We start from the raw sequence: 17858 nt of genomic DNA, 5'->3' as shown, positions 1-17858 counted from the left end.
AGACACTCGTGACCGATATCCTCAGCCATTACCTACTTATACTCCTCCACAATACCGCTGAAGGCTCAGTTCTGCTCTTAACTGTGAGTCAGGTGTCGTTTATCAGTGTCCTTCGCGCATCTCGTTGTCTCTAATTTCTCCAACATGATCTCACTAGTGAGTAGAACGATATTTTCTGTGATTTTTTTAAGTGATTTTGTGCCGGAATTCGATGTGTGATTCTGTCAGTTATCCAAAGAAATCGTTTTTAGTTAAAACCATTGTTATGCCTGTGTAGGATAAATTGTGTTTTCAATATTTTGTAAGAGGGTTCCTTGGTACAGTGAGAAGTATGGATTGGTTTTCCAAAGGGTTCTCTAGTATACGAATTAATAATTAATCTGGATGTGTTATAAAGGGAAATAAATAAGTTATTCGTTTATACAATACAGTCACAAAAAATCTGGTGTGGCGCACTCACACAACTTCCCTTGCCGCTATGAAAATTGATTACCTGACGCTAGTGTTCACGCGCATCTCAAGTTCACTATTCTAAGATCTGAGCCAGCTGGTGACAGGACAATAACGCTGGAGACATACGAGGTCTGCTATCTCTTCATAGTGAATGATTTAATAGAATCAACAGTTGCCAAAAGTTTGCAATTGAATAATCACATTTTTTCGAATTTCGAGCTTATTTTCAATATTAGGTGGGAATGTTACGAAACATTAATTGTAGAGATTTTCATACCCAATCATTTCTATTTAGAATTTTCCGTTTAAATCGTATCTGAGGCCTGATAATTGAGAATCTAAAATCGAACTGGGGCGGAGCTCCTGAAATTTTTACAGATATGGGACTTGTGCCAGTTGATAGAGCTTATCAATGACTATTTTAGGTATGAATTTAATCAAAATCGTTGAAGCCGTTTTCGAGAAAATCGTGAAAAACCCTGTTTTTGACAACATTTTCGCCATTTTAGCAGCCATCTTGAATTGCATTTGATCGAAATTGTTAGTGTCGGATCCTTATATTGTAAGGATCTTAAGTTCCAAATTTCAAGTCATTCCGTAAATTGGGAGAGGAGATATCGTGTACACAGACGCATTAACACTCATACACACACACACACACACACACACACACACACACACACACACACACACACACACACACACACACACACACACACACACACAGACCAATACCCAAAAACCACTTTTTTGGACTCAGGGGATCTTGAAACGTACAGAAAAGAAATTTAGAAATTGGGGTACCTTATTTTTTTCGGAAAGCAATACTTTCCTTACCTATGGTAATAGGGCAAGGAAAGTAATTTTCCAATTACTAGAATTTGATATACTGACTGTCACTGGGAAACAATGCTCTTTTATCATCTACCAGCAGGTAACCCGAGCTCCGCAAGAGTCTATTTCAAAACTTGGAATCTTGAAGAATTGAAAATAGGCCTATAGCCATCCTCGGTTGATTGAGAATGTATATGCAAAATTTCAAGTCAATCAGTCCAGTAGTAACAGACGTAGTGATGCGTCACACATAATTTTCTCAACCCGTACGTGTATAAGCCAGTTCTTTCCTTTATTATAGTAAAGATAATCGGCAGAGAAAGACTGGCTTGCCCAGAAACAGCTGTTTATTCCCCAAACTTTGATAAATCCTATAATATTCTCCCCAAACTACTCCAAAATATATTGGAATATTACATACATCCTAAAGACCCACTAGTAATTTTAAATTATCACTAGCCGTCAGGCTCGCTTCGCTCGCCATATCCGTGTAGCCAGGGGGCTCCGCCCCCTGGACCCCCGACTGAATCGTCCGAGAATGAGATCAGCAGGCTCGCTTCGCTCGCCTGCATTTTCCATTTGAGCATGCTTCATTCCATCAGAAAGTCAAAGTACTCAGAAATCGCAGAAGAGCTGTGAAAAACGTTGGAAAAACGCTGATTTTGGGCTTATCTTTGATGAAATATCAAAGTCATCTCACTATAAGATTTTGAGACCCTATCTAAACCTCTGTACCAAATTTGAACATTTTCTGTCTATTACTTGATGAAAGAACTGAGAAAACGCAAAAAACCGCTAGTTTTGGGCGTATCTTTGGCGTTATTTCAAATTCCTTTAAACGCAATATTATTACACCCTAGCTGAGCTAAATTTGAACATTTTCTGTTTATTTATTCTCGATAATGCTGAGAGAACGCTAAAAAAACGATGTAAAACGCAGATTTTGGGCATATCTTTGGAAATTTTTCCAAATCCGTTCTCAGTGCGCCTCTAAAGGGCCAACAGAACATACCTACCAAATTTGAAATTTTATCATATATTAGGACGATCCAGTTGGGGGTCCAGACTAAACGTCTGGCTAAACGGATATGGCGAGCGAAGCGAGCCCGATGGCTAGTAATATAATATAATATTCCCAGGAATAGCTCTGATTGAAGTAGCAGTGCCTAATCAATTTTCAACCCTTAAAATTATTAATTTAGTTACCAGTTAACAACTGTTTCGAAGAGGTACTCTCTCTAGATTATAGTTCTATATTAACATATGGTATGGACATTTCAATTATAATTAAGAGAATAAGAATAATATACATGCTAAAAGACGAACTTTAAACCCTTAAATCCATCCTTAGAGTTAAAATATTGCCAAAAGATTCCTTAGTGAGCACCTAGGACGTTTAAGGAACCTATATTCCAAGTTTTGTTGCAATCTATCCAGTAGTTTTCCAGAAATTGTGATCAGTGAGTCAGTGTGTCAGTGAGATAAGAATTTTATAAGTATAGATTAATGAAGTTTGAACACTAATTCTTAAAAATTTACAAGGAAAATTGAAATTTGAGCTCCCAGGTGCACGAGATTGATATTTTTAGAATCTATGTTCAAAATTTGGAGATCTAAATCATTCCCGTTTCTCCGGTATGCAATACACAAGTTGACATGTTTTGATGCAAACAAACGAACTTATGAACACACGAACCAACACAACCCTACTCTCTCTTATTATTATTATTATTAGCCGTCAAGCTCCCAGATGGAAGACGCTGAGCAAAATTTGGTTCATTTTTTGTTTTTCTTGTTCTTTTTATCAATCCACCAGTTTTTCATTTTCAGTGAGAACTCCGCTTTCCTTGCTTCACTCCATTTTGTTCCCACTCTTGGCACAGTCATCTCTGGTTTAACTTCCCATTTTTCAACCTTTTCTCTGAAACTGTTCCTGTTGTATATTTCATCATTGTTAATGTTAGCAAGTATTAAGTCCTTCTTGACGTTTTTCATCCATGCACCTCCATTACTAAGGGTTGCTACATATGTTACTATTCTTTTTGTAAGTCTGTGATCTGGAAGCCTCATTATGTGACCATAAAATTTAAGGCGCCTTTTCCTGATGTCTGCTTCTATGTTAGAGTATTCTTCAACTTTGGCTGTTTTCTGTAGTCTATAACCATCTTCGGTCTTTCTTGGTCCAAGTATTTTTCTAATTATCTTCCTTTCTTCTTTTTTCAAATTTTCAGTATCTGTTTTTCTGCTAAGTGTTAGGGTCTCGCTGGCATACAACATTGTTGGCTTGATTACTGCGTTATAATGTTTGATTTTGGTATTGATAGACATACATCTCTTATTATAAATATATTGCACTAGCCCTAGGCCTTTACGAGCTTTCTGTATCCTTTCATTTTGTGCATGTTTTTCTGATATAATTTCCCCAAGATATTTAAAGTATGGTACCTTCTTAATTGTTCCATATTTTGTTTGTAATTTAGTAACTTCTATATTTGATGTTGTGAAAACAGTTTTTTCAAATGATATTTGTAAGCCTACTTGTTCAGCACATTCTTTTAAAATTTCTATTTATATAGAATATACTCTCTCTTATTATATAGAAGATAATCGGTAGAGAATGACTGGCTTGCCCAGAAACAGCTGTTTATTCCCCAAACATTGATAAATTCTATAATATTCTCCCCAAACTACTCCAAAATATATTGGAATATTACATACATCCAAAAGACCCACTAGTAATTTTATATTATCATAGAGAAACAATAGCATGAGTAGATATCCCATGGTATAGGGCGTTTATGTCGCAACTTTTACTGGTATCTCAAGCCGATAGTCCACGTAGTTCTTTTTCGTGAAACTGTGTGACGCTTTTGTTTTTCTATGATATTAGTTTCTATTCAACGTGCAAAAATGGATGATCTAGAAAAATATATTGAAATTTATGTATTCTACTCATTCATTTATTCATTTTTGTTCATCAATTCACAGAAATGGAGAAACAGGTTAATCCTTCTACGTCTCCTTGATAAATGAGAGGTCAGATTGTGTATGATGATAATTATTAATATTGAACTTGATATTACGCACATTGCAAACTTGAAAACAATCAAGTGATTTCAGTAGAATTGAAGCCAATGAAAACCCTACATTGAATCAGTTTATTCATTTCATTTTCCCTCTTGTACTTTAGCCACATCTATTATTCTAATAATGCTTTTTAGTATTTCAAATTCTATTAATTCTTCTACCTCACTCAGTTTTAGCATCGGGTGCCCCGATATTATTTATTATCAGACATTAATGGAGAAGCTCTTATGAGTTCTTGCAAAAACATTGGAAGCGGCAGAGATTTTTTTCCCCATTATATTTTATTGAGGAATGTGTTTCATATCTATATTGTGTTAGCTGTATCATGGTATCGTATACGCTCAATTATATCTATATTACATTAGCTTTTCATTTCATTACATTTCATAATATTCATAAATTTGTACAGTGTATAAAATGAATAGTGTCAAAAATGTCTTTGATTAGATACAATTTAAAATAAAATAAAAAACAAATAGAACATCTACAGAATACAACAATACAAACATACAATACAATTCAACTCATAGGAGCTGATCTTATTCATTCAGATATTCTTCGATATTATGAAGAGCTCTTTCAGTTAAATATCTCTTTAATTCCAATTTGAATGTTAACAGCTCAATATCTATCAGCAGCTTATTGATATCGTAAAATCTGAATCATATATTCTTTTGTATAGCTCCAAGTCCCCGACCTAGACATTGCACTAACGACTTTATCACGAAGTGTTTACTATTATTGGCTTGATCACCTTGCTCCCGGGCAACTAGGAACATTTGAAACTTCCTGTAGAGTTCCTTCACTATTTGCCACCTCGATGCCAGCGGGAGGATAACAGAAAGAATGAGGAAGCTACGACGTTCTCTACCATATACCACGACTCCAGTGAGGTCCACGTTATAATGGCAGTCTTTGATTAGCAATGGTATTGCTATCCTTGTCTATCATTCAACAAAGCGGATAGCGCTATCTCTTACTCGCTTTGCTCTGCTGCCAGATCATCTTTTAACAATGTAGAATTAATAATTAATCAACAAAATATTTCATCATAATTATGAAAAATCATTATGAAATTGTTGTAAAATATAATCTCTTGCTTAATAAGATAATATCGGGGCACCGAGCTTCGCTCGTTATTTATTTATTGACTTTTGATAAACCAAACACAATTCTTTAAAATTATTGGGGAAGTATTAACAGCACAGCCCAAAACTGTTTCTTTCCAGAATTTTCATTTATACACTATAAATAGTCCAGAAAGTAGGTTATGTTCCATACACTTGAATTCAGGTTCAATTTTATGTTCAAACATTTGAAAACAAAAAATTATAATTAAGATTATATACAAACCAAATTAAATAACAAAATAACACTCACTAATCACTTGAAATTGTCAAATAATGATCAACTTTGAAAATTATGATATACTCTAGTTTAGGGGGATTATCGTGTCATGTCAACAAATCAGATTATGTTGATCAAATCGATTATATTGTCTAGCTAGATAAAATTTCTCGCTGATTGATTATGATTACACAGCTGGAAATAATTGTGTCTTTCTCCCACGCAGGCACACGCATCTTCTGTTACGAGAGACGACGAAATTATCATCTGTTTTCCAAGGATGAATTATCCTTTTAATGTCGTTCAGCGAGTTTTCCAAAGAATGAGTCCTAGTGCAATCGAATCTTTATATCATAAACCCACAATGTTCCAAATTTCGTGGAAATCGTTAGAACAGTTTTCGAGATCCGTAAAACATGAATAAAAAGATATAAAAATAGCCAGATATAAAAATAATCTATACAGAAATTGCTCGCATAAGAGAAATGCAAAACCGTCGACTTGAATCTTAGACCTCACTTCGCTCGGTCAATTATCCTTGAAATGCAAAATTTCCAAAAACGTTGTATATACGTCGACGCGCAATTAAAAAAGGAACATACCTGTCAAGTGTCAAGTTCTGCTCCTGGGAGGGGCATGAACATGCACTAAAATTGATAATTATAAACACTTACCAATTAAACCAAAACTACAATCATAAATCATGGGCAATATTCCTCAACGTTTAATGCCCCACTGTTTTGTTCTGTAGAAAGAAGAGGATGCAAAATGAATAAGTGGTTTACGATTAGAATAGTCTGATTAAATAAAATGATTAAACGGTTGTAATATTTGAGGTTATGGTTCAATGATAGATATTTGTAGGTTAGATCGGTTGATGTTTGTTTAATCGAATTGTTGATATCACTTAAATCGATGTATCGAAGCAGAATGACTAGTATATGGATGGGGCAGGTTGAAAAAGTTAATTTGCACAACAGAGGGTTTGTCGGTCTACAAAGGTAGCCGAAGTAAGGGATCTGAGACTCTAACTTAATATGGTAGGTGGCTATAATATAGTGAGGTGGAATTAAATTCACTTTAATAACAAAATACAGTGCAACTTGAATCTGCTGATAATAAATCCTGTTGTCACTATGATCAAACAGAGATAGTAACTTTGGAGTGAACCTTTTCTCCAAGAGATGACCAATATATCCAGAATCCAATACTTGTGCCGTAATTTGGAAAGATATTAGACCGTATGAAACAACAGGTAGAATGGCAAATCCATGCGAACCAGGTCTCTGATAAATACTATAGGTTATGTAGCGAAGTGCTGGACCAAAATAGTAAATATTTCGAGCACCGAGTTTAATTCTAACGTTGTCTATACGATCTATTACCTCCCTTTTCAACGTTGATCGGCTAATGATGCGGGATTCACTTCACCTCGGTGTAGCAGGCCGGTGTGAGTCGATTTACTATTTGATTCTGTGGGATACTCCCAATGACAGAATTTATTACTTGATAAGAAAAACGACCACCACTTACCACCAGAATAGATAATAGTCTAATGATAGATACTATACTCGCTACTGTCTGACTATTGCAAAACAGGACGTGTCCTGAATTATCAATGTGTGTCAGTCGAGAAAGAACGAATTTGGAGGTAAAATGAAGTAAATCCAGTTTAACAAAACGGTAATATGGATATATTCTGATAGATAAACTGTTACAGCAAATATGGAATAAATTAATGAACAAATTATGTGAATAATAATTTTCGATAGATATAAAATAAATATTGGTTGATAGTAGATTTGAATCTTTAATTTATAAATATATATAGAAAGTTCGGTATTCTTCAATTAAACAAAATGAAATAGATAATAGCCCTTGGAAGGGGTCATAAACTGAATTAGCTCAACAAGAAAAAACAAGTTAATATGAAATAGTGATTCAGAAAATAGAATAAATTAACAATTGAAATTATTCTCAGGGTGTGGTTTCGCCTAAGGAAAATAGACCTTTAGCTAAGTACAGCGTGGATAGTTAAATGTATTTAATATTATAAAAATTAATTATGATAAGTTTTTGTACCCTTAAGATTATAGTCATGACTTTTCTAACTGAACGAATTTATGCGCTGTACAATTTTCGCAGATTTATGGGGATCCTTTTATATTCGACAACTTACGTAGACTTTTGTTTCCGTTTTTTGGTTTTTCGAAATATATTCGGCCGTAGAATATATCGTTCCGGCTGGGTCCTTCCACGTGGCGAAAAATGTTGAACAGACTTCACTGATATAATTTAGGGGTTTATTTAAATGAATTTAAAAAATCTTGATATCACAATTATTATAGGAACTTGGAACAACTTTTTAAAAAACAGGAAACGAAGATTAAGTACATGAAACAGAAATTAAAGCTTTTAAACAATTAGGTACGTGGACTAGGTCTACATCCTACCGATGATCCTTGCAAAATGGCCTCGAGTCCTCCTCTTCCAATTTTCACTTCAATTTCTTCTCCAAATTTTATCTTGCCAAATTTACATATTAATTCGGGATTGGTCCGATCCTGTGACGTAACCAATACGCCGAATGGGGGTGTCACTGTGTCCAACTTAAAGCTTTAAAAATGGTGAAATTCCTGGTTCGAAGTTGTTCCAAATTATTATATAGTTTTTTTTTTATAATTATAATAATACATAAATAATAGAATTGTCTATGATGATATACTTTCAAATTGGTTTCAATGAACAGTTAATAATTATAAAACATAGACATGCTAGTATAAGATACAGTAGACAAAGATATATATGTTTATAACAATAACGAATAACATAATAAATAAATATTTCTTCCTATTTTTTTGTTTATTGTTTTTTATACGCTAGTATATCGACCCTCAAACGTTATATATGGCTAAGCTAGTTTGTTCATACATTTTCAACAAGTATATTTTTCTTTGTAGATTAAATAAATAAATATTCGGGCTTATTTGGCCTAGAAACGAAAGTATAAAATGAAAAAATTTAATAATATATCATTTCTTTGATCGATATTTAGCTGAACTGCCTTCTCAATTTGCTACTTGTTACTGAGCTGGCCTTGGTTTGTTTCGGGGTTATGTTTACATTTTGAAACTAACCTTCAAATATAACATTACTGTTCTAATCCGTAGGCATATAAACATATATGGTTTTTCCATTGACTAATTTTTTGGAAGGCATACAATTACAGATTTATTTATTTCTTGCCTGGTAAGTTAGATAGCGATCGTCTATCGACCTCAGATAAGATTATATGTTTCTACGGTGATAGAAGCTATTCCGTTCTTGTACTAGCCTATGAACGAATTTATTTTGTATTTTGAGGGCTGTACGATCATTGGTACGTCACACAAGTTACATGAAAATCTATTACCGCGTTTCGCCGTAAATGCGCAACATATAAACATTTAAACATTAAGAGAAATGCCAAACCGTCGACTTGAATCTTGGACCTCACTTCGCTCGGTCAATAAGAGTATCATAGGTCAGTGAAGTGCGAAGTGTTTGAATATAGGTGAATGCATGATAATTGTTATTTATAATTGTCATTTTGAACGTAAAAATTTCAAGGTGTGCTTGTTTATCATTATCAGTCCAATTGTGGGTTCTGAGAAGCATGCTGTGTTGCATCCGGAATCAAACTGTTCATAGTAATGTCCGGTTGCACAGAAGCCGGTTGAGTTTAATCGTGATTAATTTCACGAGAACAGAGTAATACCTATTTATAAATCAGGCCCCAAAGGCATATTCTCCAATTACAGACCTATTTCTTTGTTGGCAACATTATCTAAAATAATCGAAAAGTGTATAAAAATACAACTGACTAAGTATTTAAACGAGTACAATCTCATCTCCAACTCACAGTATGGTTTTCAAAAGTCCAAAAATACATCTGATACTCTTTTCAATATGTCTAGGGCTATCTCAAGTAGTATTAAATCAAGAAGAAAAGTACTGATAACCTTTTTGGACTGGGCAAAGCCTTTGATACAGTTGACAGGAGAATTTTAATAAAAAACTTGAATCATTGGGGATAAAAAATATCTCTCTCCAATGGTTTAAGAGTTACTTTCACAATCGACAGCAATCAGTTTGCTTAAATGGTAAAAAGAGAATGTTGAGTATGGGGTAGTCCAGGGAAGCACCCTTGGGCCTCTGCTATTCCTAATCTATATCAACAATCTGTCAAATTAGTAGTTGAAGGTGAGTTGTATCTGTTTGCTGATGACACAGCACTAGTGTCTACTGGGAGCACTTGGGAGGAGGCCTACATGAGTGCTTCAATTGATTTGTCAAGAATAAAGAACTGGTTTGATCACAATAGCCTTACAGTAAATGTGGAAAAAACGAAGTTTATGCCAATAGTTACAAGAAATCAAGCTGATCCAGGCTCTCTAATACTAACGATGCATTCTTGTAATAATCCCAGGTCTGCTGGATGTAATTGTAGTATGATTGAGCGCGTTGATCATTACAAATACCTGGGCGTTGTCTTGGATTCCAAGATGAGTTGGGTACAACATGTCCAGTGTGCTAAGAATAGGCTCAGAAAGCTGCTTCACGCATTTTCAGAGCTTAGTAATGTTCTGAGTGTGGATCAGTGCAAAGTAGTTTACTTTGCCTATGTCCAATCTATAATACTATATGGAATTCTAGCTTGGGGAGGGGCTTCCTCCTCAGTCATTGAGCCTCTCGCAGTCACCCAAAGATCAATTATAAAAACAATTTTAAAGAGAGACTTTAGATACCCAACAAGACAATTGTTTATTGAATTTCCCGTACTGAATGTTAGACAACTTTTTATTAAATCCTTGTTGATCCACATAAAAAATACAAAACTGAACTTCTGGGAGAAACAGTTAACCATAGCTACTCAACTCGCCACAGATCCAATTACAGCTTTGAGATACCTCAGCTGACTCACGGCTCTGAATTGACAAATCCTTCATACCTGGCCCATGTCTTGTACAGAATGTGCCAGGGGTGATTAGGGAAGCAGAGGCATTTAGTTTGGTAGTGTTTAGGAAGAGGGTGGACAGGTGGCTGTACCAGATTGGTTGGGAAGCTTCAGAAGAACTACTCCAATCTCGTTATGCTTGGTGACCAACACGACTTCAAGGTTTCCAGACAATTGATTGGTATTTATTTTATCATTGATATAACCGATTTGACTGTTTTGCCTTTCTGGTTTATGCTTTTTTTTTCATTCTCTCTTCTGAGAATTTCTGGAATCCCTGCCACTGCGGTCTTCAAAAAAATATTGTTATTTCTTCTTTATTTATTCTTTTATCAATCAAGGTATTAAGTATACTTATTCCTACATACTCATTCTTAAATATACATCAGCACATATATTATCTATTTTATAATCAGAATATTAATAATACATCCATAATATAAGTGTATTCTCTATTATTTACTTCTATGAGCAGATTAAGCTTATTATGTATAAAGTGGAACTCCCCCCCTACACACAGATGGATAGTCTAGTAGGGGGATTCCAAAATATGTTGTATATTGTATTTCTTATTCGTGTAATATGTTTTTGGAAATAAACTGAATTGAATTGAATTGAATTGAATTGAATTGAACCAATCAGAGAGGTCTTCTCCTCAGAGAAAACTTCTCTGATTGATCATCGCGAAATTGAATTACGATTGAAATTAAATCTACGTTTCTGCAACTGGCAATAAGATATTTAAGGTGTCGATTAACGTTGTTGTTTCAACGAGATGCTTCAGAGAACGGGTACAGATGACATTTTAAATAATGTTCATTCATTAAGGTGCGTACAGATATACGCGCCGCGAACATGAGCAATTCACGTTTAATTAGCTGATTATATCTGTATTTTTACAGAAACGGTAAGATACAGATATAAAAAGCTTGGCATCAGCAGAAGTGAATCGCTCATGTTCGCGGCGCGTATATCTGTAAGCACCTTTAGACTGGCGTGTTTGTTGAAATGTAGTGTGCAGTTTCTGACGAATTGTTAGTTGTTTCCTTCTCACTATAATGAGGTCCACGTTATAACAGCAGTGGAGAAAGAGAGGAGAACAACGTTGCCGATCCTCTGTCTTGTCAATGCCTTCAATAGACGGTAGCTGATACAGGCTTATTGATGTAATATTAACGGCTTATTCTCGTGTTATATTTTATTAAGCAAGAAATTATATTTCTCAATAATTTCGTAATGAATTTTTATAATTAAGATGAGAAATTTTCTTAATTGAATGTTAATTCTACATTGTTAAAAGACGATCTGGTAACAGAGCAAAGCGAGAAAGAGATAGCGCTATCCGCTTTGTTGAATGATAGACATTCTTCTTCTCCTTCTTCTCTCTTCTCTCCTACGCTCTCCCAATCATCCTCTTCCTCTTCCGATCTTCTTCTACTCCTCCATCTTCTTCTTCACCATCTCCTTCTTGGTCATCTTCTGCATCATCTTCTTCTTCTCCTTCTTCGTCCTCTCCTTCACTTGCCTGATCTTCTTCTCTCTCCTCTTCTCTCCTCATCGTCCTCTTCCTCTAGTGATCTCCTCCCTCTTCTTCTCCTTCTTCCTCCTCTTCACCTTCTTCTTCTTCTTTTTTTCAGTAAAAGTTTAGACTCTCGCCTGCTCCAAACAATTTTAATTGATTTGATGTTAGGACCAACCTATACTTTGTGAAATATCTGACAATAAAGTCTTGAATCTTGAAGAAATTCCCATTTTCCATTTTCAGATCCTGTTATCAGCCAGCCTAGCATCCGTATCAGCAGGGTTCCTTGACCATTCGTCAGCCTACGGTTACGCCACAGCGCCAGCCGTAGATCTTACCTACGGATACGGTTCTCCAGCCTACGGAACACCAGCCTACGGAACCCCAGCTTACGGCTCTCCCGCCTACGGTACACCGACTTACGGTACAGCAGTCTACGGTACACCGTCTTACGGTACATCGGTTTACGGTACACCGTCTTACGGTTCACCAACTTACGGTGCAGCTCCAATAGTGAAAGCCTTCACACCTACGGCCACCTCGTATTCTAATACCTACCATATCGCCAAATCTGTACCTGTTCCTGCCGTGCCTGCCGTGGCTACAGTACCTGCCGTGTCAGCAATACCAGCCGTATCTGCAGCGCCCATCTATGCTAAGACGCCATTAGCTGCTTATGGAGCGGCAACTTATGGAGCTTCAGCTTATGGTGTGCCCACTTATGGATCTCCTGCCACTGCTTATGGACCCAGCTACCCATCCACTTATGGGCATGGATATTATGGATCCGGTTATGGATATCTCCATTAAAAAGGGTGGATATCTCCATTAATATCTCCATTGAAGGGATATCTCCATTAAGTCTTGATGTTCCTGTATGAGAGACTAAGGTTCTCTTATATTCTATCCAATATTTATTTTTGTTTACAATGTTTCATTATATTCATCCATCATTGTGAATGTTGAAAATCGAATCATGGAATAAGTTTCATCATCATAGTATAATATCAAGCTTTAATTCTTTTTTCTTTATTGTTTGAAGGAAGGTTGACTGCAAAATTCCAAAACTGGCAGTCATGTACTTCATTTTAAACTATCACTTCTTCTATCTACCACGCTCAAGCATAATGCTTGTGTAGGCATCACCCTCAGCCAATACTTCAGAACAGAATCACATCATGTTAGCGATATTCATTATTCTTCATCGATTCTTACAATAAGTACATCATCAAAATGATAGGAAGAAAAAAACTAGGTAACTTTGTGCTATTCCTCTCCCAAATTTAGTTAAGTTTACATTTCGATAATGTACTTATTGTATAAATTCTTTATCGATTCTTGCAATAAGTACATTATCAAAATGATAGGGAAAGAAAATGAAATAAGGTAACTTTGTGCTATTCCTCTCCCAAATTCAGATGAGGTTACATTTCGATAATGTACTCATTTTATAAATGAATAAAAAATTAAAAATTAAAAAGATGGATCTATTAACCAGCCTAAACTATCTCCCTAGAGGGCTATTTCCTGTAGATCTTTTCAACTTTTCTTGTATGTCCCAACATTAACATTTTAACTATTAATCCAGAGAAAGCATTGTCCACTCACTCAAATTTAGTCTTTATAATATAAAATTGAATAGGCTAGATAAATTATTTTTGCCATAGTCATTCAATTTCAGCTTTTTTACATCCATGAAATCAAGCCGGTAAACAGCTGATTGTGAAACAAATAAACATTTGATTCTTATTACAGCATACTATACTGTAATAAAATCATATGTTTTCTTTACAGTCGAGTATGTTTCCTAGTTCCGAATTTGGAACAGCAAAACTGGTGAAAAGCCGACTTTTAGCGCTCCAGGTGGAAGTTTTCAACTACAATCAATTCCTGATTCGAAACTTGTAAACTAGGTTATGTTTATAGATTGCATGTAGTAATGTCAGCACAAGCAGGTAATGCTTTCTGTTTCTCAATTATTCTTTTCTACATTATTATGACAGAAAATAGTGTACGTTACTTGGACGTGAATGTCTTTTGCAGTGCTAGAATGAAATTCTACTCGAGGCTAATGCCCCGACTAGAAACATCATTCTCGCCTGAAAAACGGCCCTTCCCGTCCTTGTGACGTGAGATACTATTAATTAACCCTTTTCAGGTTACCATTAAAATGTGAGGAATCATTCATCCAGTTACCATTTCATACAAAGTTTTGCTTTTTCTTGTGAATTCTAGTAGTTTTGATAGAAAATATACTATTATCATAGCAACTATCTGAATTTGGGAGAGGAATAGCACAAGGTTACCTTATTATTTCTCTCCCTATATCTGTATGAATCGATAAAGAATATATAAATAAACAACTTGATACATTATATTCATGTAGTTGTTTCTTCATCCAATCGAACACTTCTGTAACTTTTTTTAGTAAAAACTTTAATAATTTTCCAGTATCTTAATGTATTATCAGCATGTATCACATAAAAAATATATCTTGATCTTTGTTAGTCCATGTACTTTCCTATCTGATGATATATTCCTGTGAAATTATAGGCTACTTTTAATCATATTTGCTTGCAATTAGTGTTATGCTTTCTACAGAGTTACCATAATTAGGAATGTCGTAGGCCCAGTTGCACAAAAGCCTGTTGAATTTGAATCATGATTAAATGCCACGGAAACCAATCAGAGAAGACTTCTGGAGTAGGCTTCTCTGATTGGTTCTCGTGGCATTTAACCATGTTTAAAATTTAACAGGCTTTTGTGCAACCGAGACTAAGACCCGCAGCCAATCAGTTTTTTCTTTCCATCTCTCATATTGATTGATCATATAGACCAATCTGTCTCTCTCTCTCTCAAGAGGAATAATTGGCAGTATCACTGTCAGGAGTAAGAGAGTAAGGTCACTACCTCCGTAAACAAAGCCGTAGTGCATTCCTGTGACGTCAGAACAGGTAGGGCTTCTACACCAATGAAAATTCGTTGATTACAGCTGATCTATATCAGCTAGTGTTTTTATTGGTGTAGGAGCCCTACCTGTGCTGACGTCACACGAATGCACTATGGCTTTGTTTACAGAGGTAGTGATAAGGGCCGGTTTCCGAGCTCGGGATTCAGATATAAGTTCTAGACTTTAAACAGCTGGAGTCGGAAAATTGGCTTTCCGAAACGGAGCTTAGTCACAGTTTTTATGATAATCTTTATTCTCTTGTTTCTATAATTGGAAACTTTTCTCTTGACGAAACGAAACATTCTTAAATAATTAAAAATAGTTGTAACTTTACACTATTTTCTCTTTATTTTATTTTGTGTTCAATTTCTAGTTTCTCGAAGTTTAATTTAATCGTGGGCTGCGACTACGCGCCGTTTCGGAAAGCCAATTTTCTGACTCCAGCTGTTTAAAGTCTAGAACTTGGCTAAATCCCGAGCTCGGAAACAGCCCAAAACTGTTTTTTGCCATGAGAGACGTTATAATGGCAGTGGAGAAAGATAGGAGAACAACGTTGCCTATCGTCAGTCTTTTCAATGCCTTCTATTCACGGTGGCTGATACATTCTCGTAATAATCAACTATATTTTATTAAGCAAGAAATTATATTTTCCAATAATTTCATAACGAATTCACATAATCAAGATTAAATATTTTGTTGATTAATTATTAATCCTACATTGTTAGAAGACGATCTGGCAACAGATCAAAGCGGGAAAGAGATAGCGCTATCCGCTTTGTTGAATGATAGACAAGGATGGCAATACCATCGCTAATCAAACACTGCCATCATAACGTGGACTTCACTATAGCAATAATTGGTGTCCTCAAGATAAGATCAACAGCTGATAGTCGGTTCAGTTTTCATACAGGTTGAACAAGTACATAGTATGCAAAAGTATCATTATATATACTAAAGACATAGTATGCAATTCATCATTTTTGTCAGAGCAAGGTCGCTATGCCGTCAGTATAGCACTAATTCAGCGCAGCTTAACATGTAGCCAATTGCACAACCTCTCACAGCGACATCGAGATCTTTGAGATACGATCAAACTCATATCGAAACTAAATTAATGGACGTAGACAATCGGGCACTCATGTCCTCTTAAATTGATCTGACAAGAGGTTTTCGGTGAGAGTTGAAAAGGTGAAGCGAGAAAGAAAATGAGAGAAAGAGAGAGAGAGTACCAGTGAGTGATGAAAGACAGTAGAGATATTTGAGAAGGATAGAGAATAGAGTAAAGTTTTGAGACAAGAGATGAAAGTATTGAGAGATTCAAGCTGGACGGATGAGGAGCTATGAAAGAGAGAGAGAGAGTGAGTAAGAGTGAGAGATAGATGGATAGAGAGAGAGAATTCCAGTGAGTGATACAAGACAGTGAAGAGATAAAAGAATGATTAAGAATAGAGGTGAGTTTTGAGACTAGAGAGGATAGTATTGAGAGATTCAAGCTAGACGGTTGAGGACTTATGAAAGAGGGAGATAGAGAGTAAGAGATAGATAGATAGATAGATAGATAGAAAGACAGGGAGAGGGAATTCCAGTGAGTGATGAAAGACAATAGAGATATGTGAGAAGAATGAAGAATAAAGGAAAGTTTGGAGACCAGAGAGGATAGTATTGAGAGATTTAAGATAGACGAACGAAGAGTTATGAGAGAGAGAGAGATTAGATTAGATTTCTTCATTTATGTATGTTACAATATTTACTGGCTTATACACTAATTTACATTAAATGACGATAATGCTAGTTATTCAACGAATTTTACAAAGTATAAATAATAATTAATCAATGAGAATAAAGATTGAATGCAATTGGAATAACGATAATATAATAGTGTGATGTAACTTCATAAATCGGCGGTGTTTCAACAAATAATTGTCGATTCTCTAAGAAGGATATAAAATATCCTTCCCATTAACACACGACCGGGTTGTGATGAATTAGAGCTGTTGGGAATTATAACTCAAAGTAATGTTCAAATAAGAAACTCTACTTAATAAGTTAAAAACTAGTTGATTTGAATCTTAGAATTATGGGATGAATGAATGAATGAAATATAGAACTATAGTGAATACAATATTGCATTAATAATCAAAATTAGATAAATGAAACAAATGTTATAGGGTGGGATTTAATTAAAATTTCAGAAATTGATCGAGTAATATTGACAATATACAATACTAAAGAACAGAAAATCTTGAGATGGGAAGATGAATATGTATTATGTAGAATGGAGATGGGATGTGGAAAATGGATGATTGAATGGAATGAAGAATGGAAAGGAAGGGAGATTAGATGACATTTGTCATGCAGTGCTCTAGGGTTGGACAGACTCACTCATTTTCTCTATAAGATACTTTTTCAAAGACAGGATGAAGCCTGCTCGGCTCTCAATGCATCTAATAGAGTTGGGAAGTGTATTCCATTCACGACAAGCACTGACAAGGATCGATTTGGAATAGATAGTAGTTCGATGATTAGGTATCCTGAGAGTATTTGCACCAGTTCTAGTATGGGAAGCATCTATATCCTCCTACCATCGGAAACAAATTCAAAATCATTTTTGAAATAGTTGGGACTGCCATGTTTTAAAGTATCTCTAGCAAGTTTGATTATTCTGAAAC

At 35.3% G+C, this 17858-nt stretch overlaps 1 protein-coding gene across 1 annotated transcript; it reads left to right on the top strand.

Moving 5' to 3' along the window:
* LOC111051430 (transcription elongation factor SPT5-like) lies at positions 1-15011 on the top strand. The gene is made up of 2 exons (XM_022337950.2): positions 1-156; positions 12483-15011. Exons 1-2 carry the CDS (start codon positions 145-147, stop codon positions 13047-13049), a joined length of 579 nt encoding a protein of 192 aa, XP_022193642.2. The 5' UTR covers positions 1-144; the 3' UTR covers positions 13050-15011.
* The last annotated feature ends 2847 nt before the right edge of the window (positions 15012-17858 follow it).

Source organism: Nilaparvata lugens, chromosome 5, assembly GCF_014356525.2.
Source record: "Nilaparvata lugens isolate BPH chromosome 5, ASM1435652v1, whole genome shotgun sequence".
NCBI lineage: Eukaryota > Metazoa > Arthropoda > Insecta > Hemiptera > Delphacidae > Nilaparvata > Nilaparvata lugens.
The sequence above is the reverse complement of the archived record's forward strand: the minus strand, read 5'-3'. Positions and strand labels throughout refer to the sequence as shown.